This window comes from Trichosurus vulpecula, chromosome 8 (assembly GCF_011100635.1).
Source record: "Trichosurus vulpecula isolate mTriVul1 chromosome 8, mTriVul1.pri, whole genome shotgun sequence".
NCBI lineage: Eukaryota > Metazoa > Chordata > Mammalia > Diprotodontia > Phalangeridae > Trichosurus > Trichosurus vulpecula.
Genome location: NC_050580.1, coordinates 167,514,463 through 167,535,166, shown reverse-complemented (window position 1 = coordinate 167,535,166; position 20,704 = coordinate 167,514,463). Strand labels below are relative to the sequence as shown.

General features: G+C 37.4%; 1 protein-coding gene across 1 annotated transcript in view; it reads right to left on the bottom strand.

Annotated features, from left to right (window-relative positions):
- Positions 1 to 5,890: 5,890 nt before the first annotated feature.
- GNB5 (G protein subunit beta 5) overlaps positions 5,891 to 20,704 on the bottom strand; it is a 41,753-nt gene continuing 26,939 nt past the window's right edge. The window contains exons 6-11 of the mRNA XM_036736001.1: positions 19,905 to 20,048; positions 17,222 to 17,313; positions 10,144 to 10,192; positions 9,501 to 9,597; positions 8,167 to 8,333; positions 5,891 to 7,435 (exon numbers count right to left, since the gene is read on the bottom strand). Coding sequence (XP_036591896.1) covers positions 7,424 to 7,435; positions 8,167 to 8,333; positions 9,501 to 9,597; positions 10,144 to 10,192; positions 17,222 to 17,313; positions 19,905 to 20,048 — 561 coding nt within the window. The 3' untranslated portion in view covers positions 5,891 to 7,423. The remainder of the gene's footprint in view (positions 7,436 to 8,166; positions 8,334 to 9,500; positions 9,598 to 10,143; positions 10,193 to 17,221; positions 17,314 to 19,904; positions 20,049 to 20,704) is intronic.

Sequence of the window (20,704 nt, the reverse complement as noted above, 5' to 3'; positions counted from 1 at the left end):
TAATAAAAGGCCATGGAAAGATAAACTAAAAATTAATTAGAAACTAAATAATCTAATCCTAAAGAATGAGTGGGTCAAATAACAAATTGTAGAAATAATCAATAATTTCATCCAAGAAAATGACAATAAAGAGGCAACATACTAAAACTTATGGGACACAGCCAAAGCAGTTCTTAGGGGAAATTTTATATCTCTAAATTCTTATGTGAATAAAATGCAGAAAGAGGAGATCAATGAATTGGGCATGCAACTAAAAAAAGCTAGAAAAAGAACAAATTAAAAATCTCCAACTAAATTCCAAATTAGAAAATTTGAAAATCTAAGGAGAGATTAATGAAATTGAAATTGATAAAACTATTGAACTAATAAACAAAACTAAACTGGTTTTGTGAAAAAAAACCCAATAAAATTGATATACTTTTGGTTAATTTGATTAAAAAAGAAAACCAAATTACCAGTATCAAAAATGAAAAGGGTGAATTCACTACCAATGAAGAAGAAATTAAAAACAATAATTAGGAGCTATTTTGCCCAACTATATGCCAATAAATCTGACAATCTTCATGAAATGGATGAATATTTACAAAAATACAAATTGTCTGGATTAATAGAAGAGGAAATAAAATACTTAACCACATTTCAGAAAAAGAAATTGAAGAAGTCATCAATGAACTCCCTAAGAAAAAATCACCAGGGCCAGATGGATTTACAAGTGAATTCTACCAAACATTTAGAGAACAATTAATTCCAATACTATATAAACTATTTGGGAAAACAGGTGAAGAAGCAGTCCTACCAAATTCTTTTTATGATACAAATACGGTGCTGATACCTAAGCCAGGAAGAGCCAAAACAGAGAAAGAAAATTATAGACCAATCTCCCTAATGAATATTGATGCAAAAATTTTAAATGAAGTATTAGCAAAGAGATTACAGCAACTTATCATGAAGATAATACACTATGACCAGGTGGGATTTATGCCAGGAATGCAGGGCTGATTCAATATTAGGAAAACTATCATATAAATACATATAAATAACAAAATTAACAGAAATCATATGATTACCTCAATAAATGCAGAAAAAGCTTTTGACAAAATACAACACCCACTCTTAAAAACACTAGAGAGCACAGGGATAGATGGAGCTTTCCTTAAAATAGTAAGTAGCATCTATCTAAAACCATCAGCCAACATTATATGTAATGGGGATAAGCTAGAAGCATTTCCAATGAAATCGGGGCGGGGGGAACAAGGATGTCCATTATCACCACTGCTATTCAATACTGTACTAGAGATGTTAGCTTTAGCAATAAGAGAAGAAAAAGAATTGAAGGAATTAGAATAGGCAATGAAGAAACAAAGCTGTCACTCTTTGCAGATGATATGATGGTATACTTAGAGAATCCTAGAGAATCAACTAAAAAACTACTTGAAATAATTAACAACTTTAGCAAAGTTGTAGAATATAAAATAAACCCACATAAGTTACTGGCATTTGTATATATTATTAACAAAGCCCAACAGCAAGAGATAGAAAGGGAAATTCCATTAAAAGTAACTGTAGACAATGTAAAATATTTGGGAGTCCACCTGCCAAGAAAAACCCAGGAACTATATGAACACAATTACAAAACACTTTTCACAGAAATAAAGTCAGATCTATATAATTGGAAAAACATCAGTTGCTCACGGGTAGGCTGAACTATTATAATAAAAATGACAATTCTATCTAAATTAATTTACTTATTTAGTTCCATACCAATCAAATTACCAAAAATTATTTTACAGAACTTGAAAAAATAATAACAAAATTCATCTAGAAGAACAAAAGTTTCAGAATATCAAGGGAATTAATGAAAAAAAAATGCAAGGGAAGATGGCCTAACTGTACCAGATCTAAAATTGTATTATAAAGAAGTAATCAGCAAAACTACTGGGTACTGGCTAAGAAATAGAGTGGTGGATCAGTGGAATAGGTTAGGTACACAAAACACATGTCAATGACTATAATAATATATAGTCATTATATATATTATATATATACATAACGTAATATATATAATATATATATGTGTATATATATATATATATAGTCAATGAAAAACATGTCAATGACTATAGTAAATAGTATAGTCAATGAGAATAGTAATCTACTTTTTGATAAATCCAAAGACTCCAGCTTCTGGGATAAGAACTCAATATCTGGCAAAAACTGTTAGGAAAACTGGAAAGTATGGCAGAAACTAGGCAGGGACCAACATCTTACACCACATACTAAGATAAAGTCAAAATGGGTACATGATTTAGACATAAAGGGTGATACTATAAACAAATTTGGAGAGCAAGGAACAGTTTACCTGTCAGATCTATGGAGGATGGAAGAATTTATGACAAAACGAAAGACAGAGAACATTATGAAATACAAAGTGGACAATTTTGAGTAAATTAATTTAAAAAGATTTTGCACAAAGCCAATGCAACCAAGATTAGAAGGGAAGCAGAAAGCTAGGAAGCAATTTTTACATCTAGTGTCTCTGATAAAGGCCTCATTTCAAAACTGTATAGAGAATTGAGTAAAATTTATAAGAATACAAGTCATTCCCCAATTGATAAATGGTCAAAGGATATGAACAGGCAGTTTTCAGATGAAGAAATTAAAGCTATCTATAGTCATATGAAAAAATGCTCTAAATCACTATTGATTAGAGAAATGCAAATTAAACTGAGGTACCATATCACACCTATCAGGTTGGCTAACATGACAAAACAGGAAAATGATAAATGTTGGAGAAGATGTGGGAAAACTGGAACACTAGTGCATTTTTGATGGAGTTGTGAATTGATCCAACCATTCTTGAGAACAATTTGGAACCATGCCCAAAGGGCTATAAAACTGTGCATACCTTTTGATCCAGCAATATCACTTCTAGGTCTCTATCCCGAAGAGATCATAAAATGGGAAAAGGACCCACATGTAAAAAAATATTTATAGCAACTCTTTTTTGGTGGCCAAGAATCAGAAATTGAAGGGATACCCATCAGTTGGGGGGAATGGCTGAACAAGTTGTGGTATATGAATGTAATGGAATACTTTTGTTCCATATGAAATGATGAGCGGAAGGACTTCAGAAAAACCTGGAAAGACTTGCATGAACTAATACTGAGTGAAGTGGGCAGAACCAAGAGTACACTGTAGACAGTAACAGTAACATTTTGTGATGACTAACTTTGATAGACTTAGCTCTTCTCAGCAATGCAATGATCAAAGACAATTCCAAAAGACTCATGATGGAAAATATTATCCACATCCAGAGGAAGAACTATGGAGTCTAAATGCAGATGGAAGATGACTATTTTTCCCTTTATTTTTTCTTTCTCGTGGTTTCCCCTTTGGTTCTAATTCTTCTTTACAACATGACTAATGTAGAAATATGTTTAATATGATTGTACCTGTACGGCCCATATCTGATTCTTGGGGAAGGGACGGAGGGGGAGAAAATTGAAAGCTCAGAATCTTATAAAAGTGAGTGTGGAAAACCAAAACCAAATAAATAAATAAATATATTTTTTAAAAGAATGGATGACTTGACTTCACAAAGGAGAAGCTTGCCCACCAATACCTGGATCTGATTTTGGAAGACCAGGATGGTGGGAAATCATTTACTTGTAGTACTCAGCATTTGAGAGGAGTTGGTGCTGGAAGTAGATGCCAGACACTTTCAGTAGTAGGTATGGGTTGCTACAAGTTATTGATTATATTGCTGCCATGTTGTTTATTTTTGCTTCCTGTGATGATGTAAACCTTAATGGTGGTTCCTAAGCAGCCCACTAGACAGTAGGCTGTGGCAGTGGAGAAGCATGGCTGACTTGGCTCAAGTAAGGGGGCATTAGGACATGAAGCCTATTTGTGTAGGAGATCATGGAAGCTTACTCCCCAGCAACGGAAAAAGTGAGAGTACTTTGGGTTTCCCACTTGGCTTTTCATTGCTTTGTGGTTATCATCGTTGTTTTTATATTCCTGTAGTTACCATCTATCTAGTTTTCTTGGATCTACTTCACTCTTAATCAATTCAAATAAATTTTTCAATGCTTCTCTGTAGTCACCATATTTATAATTTATTACAGCACAATAGTATTTCCTTCCATTTGTGTACCACAATTCTCTAATCAGTGGGCATCTACTTTGTTTCCAATTCTTTAATATCACATAAAGTCTTACTAGTATTATTCTAATATATATGGTGACTTTTTTCTTATTAATGACCTCCTTGGGGGATATGTCTAATAGTGGAATGTCTGGTCAAAGGGTGTGGACATTTTAGCCAATTTATTTACATAATTTTGAAATGGTTTCCAAAAATGGTTGTACTGATTCATCACTGCACTATGTACTAATGTGCTTTCCTTTGCACAACCCTTCCTCTCATTTGTCATCTCTGCCAATTTGCTGGATGTGATATGAAACCCCAGGGTTGTTCTGATGTACATGTTTCTTATTATTAGCTATCTGGACCATTCTTTCCTATAGTTGTTATGAGAACTGTTTGTTCAAATCCATTCATGGACCACTTATCTGTTGGAAAATGACTTTCGTTTTTATACACACACATATATCTGTTGTTTATGTATCTTAAATACCAAACTCTCATTTTAGAAATTTGACACAAAGATTTTTTCCCCATGAGACTGTTTCCCTTAATTTTAATTAATTTTGTTTGTGCAGAAGTTTTTAAATTTCATATAATCAAAATTATCTTCTTTTTTTTTGTTTTGGTAACTGCCTCTATCCCTTGTTTGGTTAAGAATATATCTCTTACCAATTGCAAAGAACAAGCAGGACACCAAAGAAGAGATATGAGAAGACACTTCTCTGAGAGAAGTGGGAGGTGCAGATGTGGGAGGTCTATGGGTGTGGAACATTGCATATATTTTCAGACTTCCTCAATGTATTCATTGATTTTGTTGATTCATTCTCTCTGTCTCTCTCTCTCTCTCTGTCTCTCTGTCTCTCTGTCTCTCTGTCTCTGTCTCTCTGTCTCTCTCTCTCTGTGTTATGTGAGAACTCTTTGGAGGGAGGAAGGAGAGAGATACTGGGGGAACTTTTGTTGAAGTAAAAACAGAAGACAGAGTAAAAATTTTTGTTTTTAAAAAAAGGCATGTATGAGCCTTGCTTTTGGAGTGGCCATTAGATGCCAAGTCCTGGCGCATTGTTGAGAGGAGTGATATAATAAGTAAATAGTACTTAGCCATGGCAAGTACCCAGAATTGAGTTTCCAGAGCTGCAGAACATGGTTCTAGATCTCCTCCAGAGGGATATTCAGCTTCAGAACCTAGCATCTACCTACTCAGTTAACCCACAGATACACGGCAGTATTTTTAGGTCAGGGAACTGGTTATTTCCAAAGGCTGACTCATCCAGCCCAATTTGGGAGGAGTTTTTCCTTAGGCAAACAGTATGCCAGTAATTTCTAAAAGAAGACAACTTAACACGAGTATTTCATCTTCTTTTGTGGATTGTGTATATTTTAAATAAGCATCTGAAAGGGTAATCCTGATAGAATGTAAGTATCCTGATGACAGGATTTTTTGTCTTTGAATACCCAGGGCTCAGCAATTAATAAATAACTGCTGATTGATTTAGATGTAAACACATAGGGAAGTTACTCATGATTTAGAAATCCTCAATTAGCTTATATGATCCACCTTCAACAAATATCTCACATGAATCTAATTTTTACACCTGAATGAGATAGTATTTTTGTTTCTACAGAAAAAGATTTTGGTTGGGGCAAAAATAGCATCACAAACACATTAATGCTTAGCACTGAACATCCCCTTCAATGGAAAACAAATGCGCAAAGAAGATAAAAATACCTAAAAAGACAGCATCACCTAACTCATGTTTAATAGTCATTCGGATGAGGTTTGGATTGGCATCCTTCCTAAAGATCCAGGAATTGTAGTTCTCCCAAGGTGGAGAAGAGAAGAAGCTATCTCATGATCTGAACTAGAGGGTAGAGTTTTTCTGATGTGGACATAGCTTTTAGATCTCTCTGGAGAGAGATGCAGAGTTGGAGATAATAATCACAGTAGAGAATGAGCAGTGGCTGTAGCAGCAATAGATGAAGGATGCCAAGATCAACTCTAAGACTTTTAGCTGGAGCCTCTATCTTTTCCTGGTTTGTTTGGTCAGATTAAGAGAATTTAGCAGGGAGTGTATGAATGACAGCTATATGAAGAAACTCATGGAACAATTGTAGTCTTATTCCTCTCTGTTTCTTCTGTCACTTTTATGGACATGCATGGTTTATTACTAGGTTTTTTTTGTTCTACTTAAAATTTTGCTGACTAGTTATTTGTATTTTTAATGATGGATTTCTAGAGAAAATATTTTTAATTGTGTCCAGAGTTGGTGTTTTTCTATATAGAAAGTGTGATAAGGGATGAATGCAAGCCTGGGAGATAAGTGACTACATCAAATTCAGCTGCTTGGAATACTTCATTTTCAGCCTGGGGACTGCCTAGGGGCTTAGAGCTTTATGAAGTTTATTAATAATATGTATTCTTAAGCTTTTTCACTCCGAAAGGAAGAGAAATTGTGTGGAACCAGTACTCTTGCCCTAGATGAAAATTCTCATGAGCTAATCTATTTCCTTGCAAACAGATCCACAGGAGACTTTGGAAAAGGGGCCTTCAGGTTTTCTCCAATCCCTCATAGAAGGGGAGAAGGGAAAGTAGAGGCAGGGACCTCAAATGAAGGTCACATACCTCCCAATACATGTCCGTGTTTTATTAAATTCATTTCACACTAGTAAAAACTGTTTCTTATAAAAAGATAATTAGAAAGATGGAAAGGATTCTTTGGCCATTCTTAATGATAAGAAGGACCTCATCACTAGACTTTTTTCTTTATAACTGATACCATATGGTCATTTTAGGATAAACTTCCAATGACACTGCATCACAAACCACCCAAAATGTTTTCTTTCTAACTCATTATCTAAAATCCATAATTTTCACAGGAAGCTTTCAAGAGTCAAGCTGTATCCAGATACAATCAGTAGCAGATTTTTAAAAAATTGTTCTAAAATGAATTAAGTTAGTGCAAATTATATAAGATATGCTAAATAATAAATTTGGTCTTAGGATACTTTCAGAGAAAAGCTTAATTTACAGTTGCCTAAATAATTTCTAATTAAAGGTAGCTAAAATCAAGAGTTGAAAGCATTATACTTTAAGATGATCAAAGCAGTAAAGGCTTATAATCTATAGTAGACAGATTTTAAGTAGCAATATTAGATGGCATAAAGAGACATTTGACAGGTTTCAACTACCAAAATGTTTCCTCAGCAGGTATTTCAAATTATATTCCATAGCTTATCCACTATATTAGCTCACATTGTTAGGAGACATATTACAGATTAAGCCCAGACCTGAAAAGAAAAAAAAATCACAAAGTCTTTAGTTTATGACATTAAAGGACTTGAATTTTTTACAAAAAGTTTACTTAAGTGGATTACAAATGTTGCTTTCAAAACTCTTCTTAAGAGTTTCATACTTGACCAAGTAAAATAAGGTCATATGTTGTAATTTATATTTTAATTACTACATACACTACATAGAATTATAGAATCTCAGAGGCATAAGTGAGCCAACAGGCTACCTGGTTCAACTCACAAATGGATAAGAGGAATACTTTCTCTAACACTTTCAACAAGTGGTCAACCACTTCTTGCTTAAGTATTTCCAGTGAGGGGGAGCCCCACTGTCTGTGCAAGCAGCCTATTTAGCCTTTGAGCAGTTTTAATTATTATGAAACTTTTTCTGACATCAAGCCTAAATTATCTTTGGAACTTCCACCCATTCTTAATTTTTGGCTCCTGGGACAGAATTCCCTTCCTTCCTCCTTCCCTCCTTCCACCACTAAACCTGATCTCGCTCCATTTAACTATCTTAACAAGCATGGTTCTTATTTCACTGAAGCATAATGAAGGTCATTAAAGGTGGTCACTGGAACAGCTGAAATTAGAACCCCAAATTTGACCCAGCTAGCTTCTGTCTTTTAATTTACTTTGAATACTTTAAGAAGACCAAGCATTCTTCTCCTCAACCAACAGAACTACATGTCCCTCAGTCCCTACAGAAAGAAGAAAAAGACCCTTACTCTCAGGGTATGGTCCCATGATCCTGAGCAGAAAGCAGTTCCATCAGGGGAAACACGTAGGGTGCTAACTCTATTTTCATGTCCAAACAGGATGGATACTCTTGATCCTTTCAATACATCCCAGACATTGATGGTATAATCATTGTAACCAGCAAACAGCAAGCGACCTAGAAAGGGAATGACATTCACATGGAAGCATCTTTGGAAAAACTCCATGAGATTTAAGGTTCTAAACTAGGAGGTCCTTAGTTTTCTGGGTCATCTAAAGCGAGAGAACAACAAATTTACAGACTATCTATTACCTATTTGTGTAAGATTATTACCTTCCCCTTCTCCTACTATGCACAATGTATGTACCCTTAGGTGAAATATAACCGAGTTCCTGATCTTGAGTTTAGTCTCATTGACTGGACTTCAGATAGCATTTATTTCAAAGTGTAGTGTTTCTCTAACAAAGGGAGGTGGTGAGGGGGAAGAAATCAGAAACCTTAGGAAATCCTGGGGAATTCCTAGGAGCTAATCGAAATGTCTTACTCCCAACCTGACTTCGCTAGATTGATTCTCTTCCTTTTAGAACACTGCTTATTACTACCTACCAATTTTAAGTTCCTGTCTTAGAATGGTAGATGGTTAATTCTAGCTGAACTTGGTTTCCTTCCTTAAACTCAGGCTGCTTCTAGTTGCTAGCAAAGGCTCTGTCCCCAACCTTTTTTATAATGGCCAATATGAGATGCTTAGTTCTCTGTCCTCTACTCACCTTAAGAATTCTCTCTCTGTGTATGTGCACAAGGTGGAAATGGGGGTTTATGGAACTCTTCAAGAAGACTCTAGGTGGGAAAAGTTTGATGCATCACTCCCTTAGGGAATGACAAAAGACAATGCAGACCTTTTATTTGCCCTGGCAAGGAAAAAGGGGCATTCTCTCTGTTCAGAGGACCTCTTCAGGCAATGCAGGGCTATGTAATAAGCAACTTAAAGGCAAAAACTGTTTTATTTTTGTCTTTTGAATCTCTAGCACCATGCCTGGCACATCAATTCTGGATGATGGATTTATTTCAATTACAGTGTAGGGGGAAAAAGAGGATTAATATAGAAAAAAAGAGGAAACTGTACAAGGGAAAATTTTTTTCTTGATGTTTCCCCCCCTGAAAATGAGAATGAGGAAGGATGTGGGTCAATATGTCAGATCATTTGGGAAGTGCTCCCTTACTCATGAAGGAGTGCAGGGGATAAAAGTCTATTTACCATGTTTCTTCTCACTTAGTTCTCCTCGTAGTGATCTGGCAAGGTTTCTGAAGTAAAATAGCCCATGATCCTAAGAAATCAGATCTTACCACTGAGTGAGAAATCCACACTGGATGCTCCAAATATAATACTCTCTTTGGAATAAATTGCCACCTCCCTGTCAGCACGGAGGTCATATAGGCGACACTGTAATTCAAATGGAGATTTAAAATAATTTTCACTTTGATTGTAACTCTATAAAGCACAGCTTATGGGGACACAGGTAAATTAAGTGCTTTGTGCAGTTTTAAAGACTGGAACGGAATGTCATCTTTTACCTCTTCCTTTTACCCTCTCCCCTCCCCATCCCTTCAGTATTTCATTTTTCCATTTTCCTATTCATTCTCATTATCAATGGGAAATAGGCAGTGGGTTCCATGAAAGTATAAACACCAAGGAGTTCTCAAGGTATAACTGATTCTTGGTGTCTTGCATGCGCTTCCTTTTTTAAAAAAACTTCATTGACTTTTAAAAAATATCACTGTTACTTTTCAATGACACATAACCTGCTTCCTCACCAAGAACTCTTCCTTTCTAACAAAGAAGTATAATGTAAGACGAATTAACTCTTATCTTTTTCCACTGTCTGAGAAGGGGTTTTAGAAGGCATATGACTGATTTTTTTTCTTCTTGGAAAACTGTACTGACATAATTCTCTCTAAAAAACAAACATCCAGTAACTTGGAAACATACCGTAGCATCATCTGAACCAGAAGCAAAGGCATCTCCACTGGGATAATATCTGTAGGAGACAAAGTTGTGGTTGCAAAATCATTCTACAGAAATCACTATTCACGCAATATGGCGGGCAAAGTACTATATAAAATTGTTATCATGTACTTTGTTAGTTTCTTTTTCATCTGTGAAGTTTTATGTTGATGGCATTTCAACCTTGTGAGCTAGGTCATTATTTGTATCCCATTTCTGCAGAGTAGGTTAGTGGTTAGAGAGCTGGCCTTGTAACTTAGAGATCTGTTGGGTTCAAGACCCACCTCTGACACATACTAGTTGTGTGATTCTGTTAAAGTCACTTAGCTTTTCAGTGTTCTGGGCAATTCTCTAAGACTACAAGCTTCAGAGAAGGTGCCAATCTCTATTGGTAGAGAGAGAATTCTCATTCAAAAGTTCACTATATCAGTGAAATCTCAGATCTAGTCCCTATCACTATTGTATTTTTTGTATTACTTAGGTTTTGTGGTTATTTGGTTGCAAATCATGATCACAGAATATCACAATTGCAGGTGTCCCAAAGGGAAATGGAAAGGTATGAGGTAGATAGCAGTAGGCTATGGGTGCGTGCTGAGGTCAGCTTGCATCATCTCATGAAAAGCAGTTGTTAAATTTTCAGTGTGAACATTCTTGAACTTTGGGAATCAGCAAATGCTACAAATTAAGGCTTAATTTATTGTTTTGTTAATTTCTAGACTTAAGAAAGTCATGGAGAAAATATTAATAATGCAGATTAAACTTAAAAGTATGTTGTGGGTACATTCTGCTCCCTGCAAGTGGTTGTTAAACATTTACCAGCACACCCCTGCCCACAGCATATTACCAATGATGATTGGTACATTAGAAATAATAGGAAATGCAACCATTAAAGATACAGATATATACATACATTTCTATATCTGTCTTTATATCTGTCTATCTATCTATCCTTATGTATGTCTGGAAAATGAAATGGGCTAGTCAGGTAATAAGAATGAGAGACAATATGTGGAAAGCTTAAATGTTACATTTACTACCCCTGAGATGTTCAAAGAACCACAGCAATCAATCAATCAATGAACATTTATTAAGCACCTACTATGTGCCAGGTACTTTGCTAAGTGCTAGGGATACAAAAAAGAAGCAAAAGACAGTCCCTGCCCTCAAGGAGCTTACAATCTAATGAGGAAGTCAACATATGAAAAATATGGAAGCCTTTAGTACACATGTGGGTCCCATTCCACTCTTTCCTTACACATACAAAGCAAGCTGTATGCAGGTTTAATAAGAAATAATTAAAAGAAGAAAAGCACTGGAATTAAGAGGTGTTGGGAAAGGCTTCCAGCAAAAGATGGGATTCTAGTTGGGACTTAAAGGAAGTCAGGAAGGTCAGTAGGAGATGAGAAGGAAGAGTGTTACACTGAGTTGATCCTCTGAGAATTTATAGGAAGAAATGGAACATAATTTCACAAGATAGGAAGGTATGTAGCAGAGGCCGCATTGCTCCAACAGGCTCCCCCTTGGTCCAGTCTCCTCTCTCAAGCCTGGGAAAGATACTGCACCACTCAGTCCCAGCTAAGCAGATCCAATACTCAGGCTCTCCCCAGGGCTCTCTTGGTGACACCAGAACACCCTCCTCCTCCCCAAGAACTCTAAAGGGTAGTAAATGATGAGAAAACTAAAGACAGAGTCAAGAAGGCTGAAGGAAGTAGAGAAGTCCCAAGGAGAATGGTGAGACTCAGCAGCAGAGACCACAGTGGTGAGGGAGAACCACAAAGAGAAGATTGACCAAGATTCCCAGGTCACTGCTAACGATACTGAAGATAAGGAAGCAGAGAAGTTCTCAGTGGCCAGCAAAGGAGAAGCTCAGAAACCAGGGTCTGAGAAGCTGGCTGGGGAGGTTCCTGCCTCTCGATTCTGAGGTTGGTGGTGAAACCCGTAAGATTTCTGAGCCTGGCACTGAGTGAGGCAAAGGTCTTCCTGTCCTCAGGAGCCACAGTAGCTAGTGAAGGCGATAACAAGAACAAAGAAGAAGGGGAAGCCAAGGAGACTGAGGCTGCTGCAGCTCCCACTGCACAAGAAACTCAAAGTAGCTCCAGCTTCAGACTCAAGACCTAACAGAAGCAAACTTTCTTCCAAACAGACTCCAGGAACAAGAGAAGCCCCTGGATTCACCCGAGGTCTAGGCACCTACAGCTCCAACAGAAGAGGTTAAACCTTTTGAAGCTCCAGCCACTAATTTGGATCAAACTATAGCAGTGAAATAGTAAAATGGATAGCCTATTGAAAAATAATAATAACCACTTAAGCAAACCTTTGTTTGTCTTTCCTCCCCAGCTTAGTTTATTTATCTTAATCATTGTTATTAAAATAGAATTATTAAATATTACTAGTTAATTATTCTTTATTATTCTCCCCCTCGCTTATTTCAAATCTGAAATATCATTATGTTTTGTACCCCCCAGATCCCCAAAAGATGTCCCATCAAGGAAAGGAGGGAGGTAGGGGATGGAGGAGAGACTCCAAACAATATTTTTGTGAGGAAATATCTAATATATCTTCAATCAACTTTACAAAAAAGTCCTGGGTTTTAAAGATGGATGCCTAAAGGTACCAAAAAATCTTTCATACCTACAGTGCTCTTAGATTACTGATATATCGCAATCTCTTTCCTTCTGTAATGGGGTTTGATTCTGCCCAAGAGGCCTGTGCCAAGGTCATCAGAGCTTTATGAAAGCAATATTTTCTGTATTTTTAATCAAAACTTATAGCCTTTCTTATTTTGATTTTTTTTAATGTCATAGATGAATGCCACCATTCAGACAGTACTCACTTTATTGTCCACATTTTTTCTCAATGCCAGTCCTCCATTTTCTCCAGATATTTTTGGGAGTAACAAACACTCTCATTCTACTTGGCCTCCCTAGATTTCTGATACTGAGTTAGTAGTGCACATCCATGGCTGGATAATACTAATTATAATAATTGACATTTATATAGCAATTACTGTGTGCACTGTGCTAAGAGCTTTACAATTATTATCTCATTTGAAACTCCCAACAACTTTGTGATATTAGTGATATTATTATCATTCCCATTTTAGAGATGAGGAACCTGAGACAAACAGAAGTTAAGTGAACCTAGTAAGTGTCTGAGGCCAGATCTAAACTTAAAAAAAACAAACAAACAGACCACAACACCAAGATAGGAAGCTATGCAGGGGTTGCAACCTGTGCACCATTGGAGGGAACACTCACACCAGGGAAGCTATGGATCCATCTATGTACATACTGCATTATCGGAGGAGATCTATGGGTGAACAAAGGAATCAGCACTGCCAGTCTAGCAAGCTACTATCATAGCCTGCTGAATGCCACCAGGAACCTTGTTATAGAATTGATGATAAAACTTTACTTTGTTTGGCACTTTGACTTTTTTTCAAAGCACGTGCTTTCTTATACCATTATCTCATCTGGTTCTCACAACAATTCCATTAAGTACACAAAACAGGCATTATTATGCCTAGAAACATAGAGTAGTTAAGTGAAGTAGTCCTGGATCACATATGTCAAATATTCCATTAAGTTCTGGTCTTTCTGTGGCAAAAACCCGAAAGTCTGTCAATTCATTCAATATCCATTTTTTGTTGTTGTTCAGGATAATACTTTGCTGGCTAAGTTATTTTTGGTAGTAAGCACAGTTCTTTTGCTCTCCAATATATAGTGTTCCAAGACCTGCAGTCTTTTAGTGTAGCAGCTGCTAAGTTTTGTGTAATTCTAACTGTGGTTCTGCAGTATTTGAATTGTTTTTTTTTCTTGTTGCTCATAATATTTTCTCCTGAACCTGGGGGTTTTGAAATTTGGCTATGATATTCCTGTAGGTTTTCATGCTGGGCTCTCTTTCAGTGGTTGGTGGATTTTTTCTATTTCTACTTTCCCCTCTTGTTCTAAAACTCTAGGGTAGCTTTCTTTATTTCTTTGTAATACCGTATCAAGATCCTTCCTTCCTTCCTTCCTTCCTTCCTTCCTTCCTTTCTTTCATTGTAGCTTTCAGGTAGTCCAGTAATTCTTGTTTTCTCTTCTTGATCTATTCTCCAGATCAGTTGTTTTTCTTATAAGATGTTTCACACTCTTTTCTATTTTTTCATTCATTTTGTTTTATTACTTCTTGGTGTTTTATAATGTCATTCTCTTCCCCTTGCCCAATTCTAGTTTTCAAGGAATTGTTTTCTTTCTCAAGATTCTGGATCTCTTTTTCCAGTGAATTGACTTTCTTTCCATAATTTTCTTGGTTTTCTCATATCGTTCTTATTTCTTTCTAATTTTTCCTCAGTCTCTCTTATTTGATTTTTAAAATCCTTTTTAAGTTCTTCCAAGAACTCTTTTGGGACACATGACCATTTGACATTACTCTTTGGGGTAGGAGAGGCTTTTTTTTTTTCTTCAGTATCTTCCTCTGCAAATGAACTCCCATAGTAGCTGTCTATGGTTGGGTTCTTTCTCTTTTGCTTACTCATTTCTATTTCTTTTTATTTTTAGCAGCTTGTTATTATAATCACCTGTAGTCCAGGGATGTAGGGGCAAGTTCCTCTGGCCTCAGGTCCTTCTTACTGTTATTTTCTGAGCTTTGTCCAGGGCCCAACCTCATCCCTCCAAGCCACAGCTAGGGCCCCCAATCACACTATGCTGGGAATGTTCTTACTCCCTGAGGACCCTCCAGTGGTTGTAATTTTCAATTCTCCCCTCTGGCCTGGAACCAAAACCAGAAACTCAGCTCTCTTGTAAGTGCCAACAGCCAGCAGCATCCCTGCCCCACTGCTTCTGCACTCACCTGGTGTGTGTCAGTTACTTCTTGCCTTCAGCTGCAGCCTGGGATGGATTGTGGCTTGGCAGCACAGCTGGGCCTGGCATCCCTTGGCAGCAGAGGGTCGTTCAATCTTCCCCTGCTCAGATTTCTGACCCCCCACACGTTGTCTGTGAGGTGAGAATTCCTGTGGCTGAGTCTGAGGCTACCTCCCAACCCAGCTGTCCCTAAACCAGCTTGTTGTTTGCTGTTTTTGTGGAGATAGCTTGGAGGTGTTTGCACTTCACTCAGGCTGAACCTCTGTCCCTGGGGTCTTTCCTTGGATCTTCTCCAGTTGTCCCAGCTGGACCACTGCTCTGCCCCAACTCTTGTTTATTTTTGCCACTCTATGTTCACGCTGAGATGCTATTTTATCTTGTTTGTGGAGGAAGTCTAGAGAGCTTAGAATTTTCTGACCTAGTTGGCCGTCTTACCAGAATCCCCCAGGTGCCCCAGATGTAATTTCTTATGTTCTAATGAACCAGGCTGAAACTGTCCTCATCAGAAGAGAGGGCAACAGATGAGGCACTAGAGTTGGCCAGAATCCCTGGAGATCCCGAAGTGTCTGGGACCCAATATGGCATTTATATCGACCAGAAGTGTGTTGTTGGGGGTAATGTCACTGAATCTTAGTAGACATGACTAGGTTCATTGTGCTATTGCAGCACCATGTCGTCAAGTTAACTGAGTGTTTTTGGTTCATTTGCTTATTTTTGCCCAATATACTAAGTCAGACCTCTTCTCTGAATGAGAGTTACTACAGAAAGAAAGCTCTAATGAAAAAAATATATGCAAGTTGTATATATATAATGAAGCTATTTTACAAAGGAAGCTGATAGAGGGGAATACCAGAATTTTTAAATATCCAAATGAGTTTTGTCTTTCACAGTACTTACATTGGGAGGCTATATACTTATTCTAATGATATTGCCTTTATTCAAAATATCTTGTTATGAGATTCCTTCATTGAAACTACTTTTAGAGCCAGTTTATAGGCCAAATCATATCCATTACTTTGTAGTCACATCTTGACTTGACCAAAACCAGCATCACCCAGCTTGCTCACCCATTTTATAAAGCTTGAATAATTTGTGGCCATTTAAAAAAATCAAAGTCACCTGAGGATATAGAAAAGTAGTGTTTGAAATATGGGAGCCCCAGTGGAACAGTCCTGGGGACTCCTCTGGAGGGGACAAACTGTACTTTAATGTATAAGTTTTGGCATGTTTGGTTAAAAATTAGTCCTATTACCTAAAGTTGGGACGCAAGAAATGTAAATTTAATGCTCTAGCACTCTGTAGTTCTGCACGAATTCACTGTATTTCCCTTACCCACCTACTCTCTGGATGGGTGATATGGTTCCAGATAACCAGATGAACAACAGAAAATTGGGTCAACCAACCACTTTATCGCTACAAAGCAATGAAAGCAGGCTTACTGATCTCTTCTCCTGGAATAATGATCTACCAATTCTTTCTCACTAAATGTCCACCTTCTCTCACCTACCTATACATTGTCCATTCTCTCTAATCCATCACATCATCTACACTCTTACTAACCTTTACCAGCACTTATGCTGGATGGTATTATTATGGCTGCTAGGTGGCACAGTGGATAGAGCACTGGATCTGGAATCAGGAAGATCTGAGTTCAAATCCAGCCCCAAATACTTACTTTGTGACTCTGGGTAAGTCTCAACCTCTATCTGCTTCAGATTTGCCATTGTAAAATGGCCTAATAATGGCACCTAAAATGGGAATAATAACTTCACCTATCTCCCAGGGTTGTTGTAAGGGTAAAATGAATCATATTTGTAAAGTGCTTTGCAAATTTTATGGTGCTATATAAATGCTATCATTACCATCATCATAATCATCATTGTCATCATCATTATCATCATCATCTGTGCCTCTGTCTGCCCCCTCCCCAAATATCAGCATCTTGCAAAGAAACAAAAAACAATTCAGATAGTTAACTGGTTATTTTCTTTATCCAGTACCTCCTCTTCTTGTATTCTTTTTATAATCTTGTCTCATATTAGCACAATTTAAGGGGCAGACTAATAACACCGAGGCTTATTTTTGGGGAAAAAATCTTCCCTTCAAGGTCTTGTGGATATTCTCTCCCACTGCTCCTTAAGTTTCAATTTATACATACTCTGAAAAAAAGAGCAAAGTAGAGAAATGTAATATAGATGCAAGACATAGAGTAATTTACTAACCTGACACTGTTGATATCAGATTCATGTGTTTCAAATGACTGGATGCACTGGCCAGAGCGCATATCCCAAACCATGGCTTTTTTGTCACATCCCTAGAAATTAAAAAAAAAAACAAACTTGTTCTGAGTTACATGCCTAAAAGGAAAATAGGGATAAAGGAAGGGAATAGAAATAAAATGTAGGCATGATGTATCAAAAGACCACTGGACATGGAAACAGAAGATGTGTGTTCAAGTGCCAGCTTGACTAATTCTTATTCCCACGGTTCTGGGCACATCCTCTTTGAGTCTCAATTCCCTTATTTGTTAAGCGAACATAATAATTGTGGAACTTTCTACTTTACAAAACTGTTGTGAGAAAAATGCTTAATGTGTAATATAATTACAGAATATGACTTAATATCATTTTAGGTAAGACTATCTAAGTATCTCATATTTCTTCACTGAAATGAACCAATATCCTGACCTAGTGGATAGAGAGCTAGTCTTGATGTTAGGAAGACTTGGATTCCAGACCTGTTTCTGATACACACCGGCTATGTGAATCTGGTTGAATTGCTTAAAATTTCAGTGATCGAGGCAAATCTCTAAGTTTCAGAGAAGGTGCTAATCTGAATGGGTAGAGGGAGTTCTTATTCATGGGGCCAGTCCCTTTTCTGCACAAATTTTATCCAAGGCAATCATTTTCAACTAAATAAGTTTTAGGGGGCAAAGAGTACGTCTGATTTTTTTTAAAAGAGAGCAGAGCTTGTGGCTTTGAGGTATAAGAGAGAAGTGGCTTTAATTCTATTTTCCCTTTTCCAAGTAGGTAGAAACCATTACAGAGTCCTTCCTACCTATTTCTTTTCCCCTTTGAATCTTTCCCTCCTCCTCCCTCTCTCTTTCCCATAGCCAAAAAGGTAAAGACAATCAGGAGTCCAAGAACTGTTCTAGGTCCTCATTCCCCCCACCCCGATTTCTGGTTCTAAGGAATCAAATAAGATGATGGAATTGGTAGTAATTGATATAATTGATAAAAGACTAATTTGTAATTGACAGAGTACTCCATAAATGTCAGCTCTCATCATTGATCTTTCACAAAGGTACTACTGTCATGTTTCATCATGACATAGAAATGACCCTGGGTTCCAGAAGGCCTTGCTGATAGAGTTCAGGCCCTGGCATACCTTACCACCTAGAAAGATCCAAAAATGGGGCTGGTGACAACTGTATATCTGCTGTATGAGAACAAGCCAAATTAAGTTCAGTGAAGCTCATATCCAGGTTGATCATAGCTTTTCCTGAAGATGGTTTACCAAGCTATAGAGGAATTGGAGCCTGTGTTGTTCTTGGGAGTACCCACAGATTTCTGAAGTACTATTACTTAACAGATTTACAAATGGGTACATGATAACCACCAAATATATGAAATAATATATGAAATGGCTGTCCCTCCAAGACAATTAAGATGACTGAATGGAGAAAGAAATCAGTCAAATTGATTGTTTTGTCTCATTGCTAAAGCAATGCAAAGATGATTAGTTAGAAAAGTTACAGCTTAATCCAATAAGGTCTCTCTCTTTTCCCCTTTTAATCATGTGGTGCCCAAGTTCCTTACCATTTCTAAACCTCTGGTGTTAGGAAACTCTGGCCTTGGTTTTAATGCCAATTTGTTTCCACAATATGGAGATGCATTTTTCAAATTATAAGAGTTCTAAAAGCATCAGAATCTGACCTTTATAAATTTTAAAGAATTCCTTTAATTTTAGACACCAAGTTTTTATCTGTCATTTTTGCCTTAATTTTTTCCCAAACTTGTTTTTTTTCTTTTATAGAAGATTAATGTAAATATAACTTGTCCCTAATTATTCTTCTTAGTTGCCTAATAGCAAAAAGTAATTTCCTTCTGCAAGTGCAGTAAATATATTATTTCGTTTCTTTCCCTCCCTTTTTCAATTACTTCATTTTGTAGCTGAGGAGCCTGAGGTCCAGAAAAGTTGTTAGTGGCTGAGCAGAGCCTAGAATCAGGTTCTCTCATTTCCAAATTCCCCCTTTCTTTTACTTTACCACATTATCTCCCCGAGTTCCCCTACTACTACTACACTCCCTCTGTGTCTACTATACTATGAGCCTTGATGAAGCTCCCAACTTCGTGGTGTTTTCTCAGGTCCTTGGGTATTGTTCATATCACATGGCTCAATCACATACTCTTTGTTCTCTTGATCCTCAGAAAGGGGATGTTGGTCTTTTAGTTACTTACTGATGCTCTGGTGCGACTAGCTTTTGATTTAAGAAAAAAAAATAGCTCACTAAGATTTTTGCCTCAATCCACAGGATATATCTTAATTATGGAAGCTTTCCAGAAAATCTGTATGGTCCCCTGAAAATCTAAGGAAGAAGGGATTGTAGAGGATGAGACCCAAACTCATAGCCTTTTTACTGGATAATGTTCACTAAAACACTAGATTACAGTGTCTGGTAACAAAATACCATAATAACTTGAGAAGAAGGGTCTGGTAACCTTACTCTCAGTCTTTGGCTCAGAATCTTTGAGTTTTTCTTTCACCTAACTCAGATGAGAGTCCATTATCCAGATAGCAAGACCCTGGTCAGCCAGGTCTTCCCTTATGAAAAACATCCCCATGGTCCTTATTTAATATTCACATTCCCTGGAGACAGGTATCCATTTATTTTAAAAGCCTCACCCCAGATACAAAGGTGTTTCCTGTTTCTGAAGGTGCCAAATCCAGGCAGAGAACATCAGCTCCATGTCCATGAAAGCTCTGGAGAAGCTGCCCACTCTCCACATCCCACAGGGCACAGGTCCCATCCCCACTCGCAGTCAAGATCTGCCCAACAAGAAAAGGACAAAAATACTGTTATGACTAATATCAAATTATTATTAGTGATAAATAAAATGTTTGAGGCATTAACAAGAAAAGTTGGTTCTTCTTAAAAACAATATGGTACAGAGGGGAAAAAAACCCAATGAATTTGGAATTAGGGCATTCAGGTTCAAATCCCATCTCTAACACTACTTAAGGGACATTGGGTAAGTCAAATCACCTCTTTGGGCCTCAGTTTCTTCATTTGTAAAAGGAGGGAGTTGGACTAAATGGCCCCTAGGTTCCTTATCAGCTCTTGATCTGTGATCCTAAAATCCTGCTCTGAAGTTTCCAAAATCCTGGCTCATTCCAGATAATTTGTTGTATCAGAACTATCTGGAGGCTACTAGATCCTTTGACTTCCTGAACTTGAACAAGAACTTATTGGCTCCTTTCTGGGCTCGCAAGCTGTACAGGGGCTGCTTGGGCCGTAGCCCCAAGCCCACCATACCCATGAAAGACATTGCCTTTGTCTGCCACTGCTATGCCAACAACCTGGCAGCAGTTGAGGCAGCAGATTGACTGCTTTTGCCCCAGGTGGATGGGGAAGAGGGGCGAGACTGCTTTTGGAGACTAGTGAAAGAAGTGGGACTGAGTGTTTAGGCAAGGGTTTGCTACTG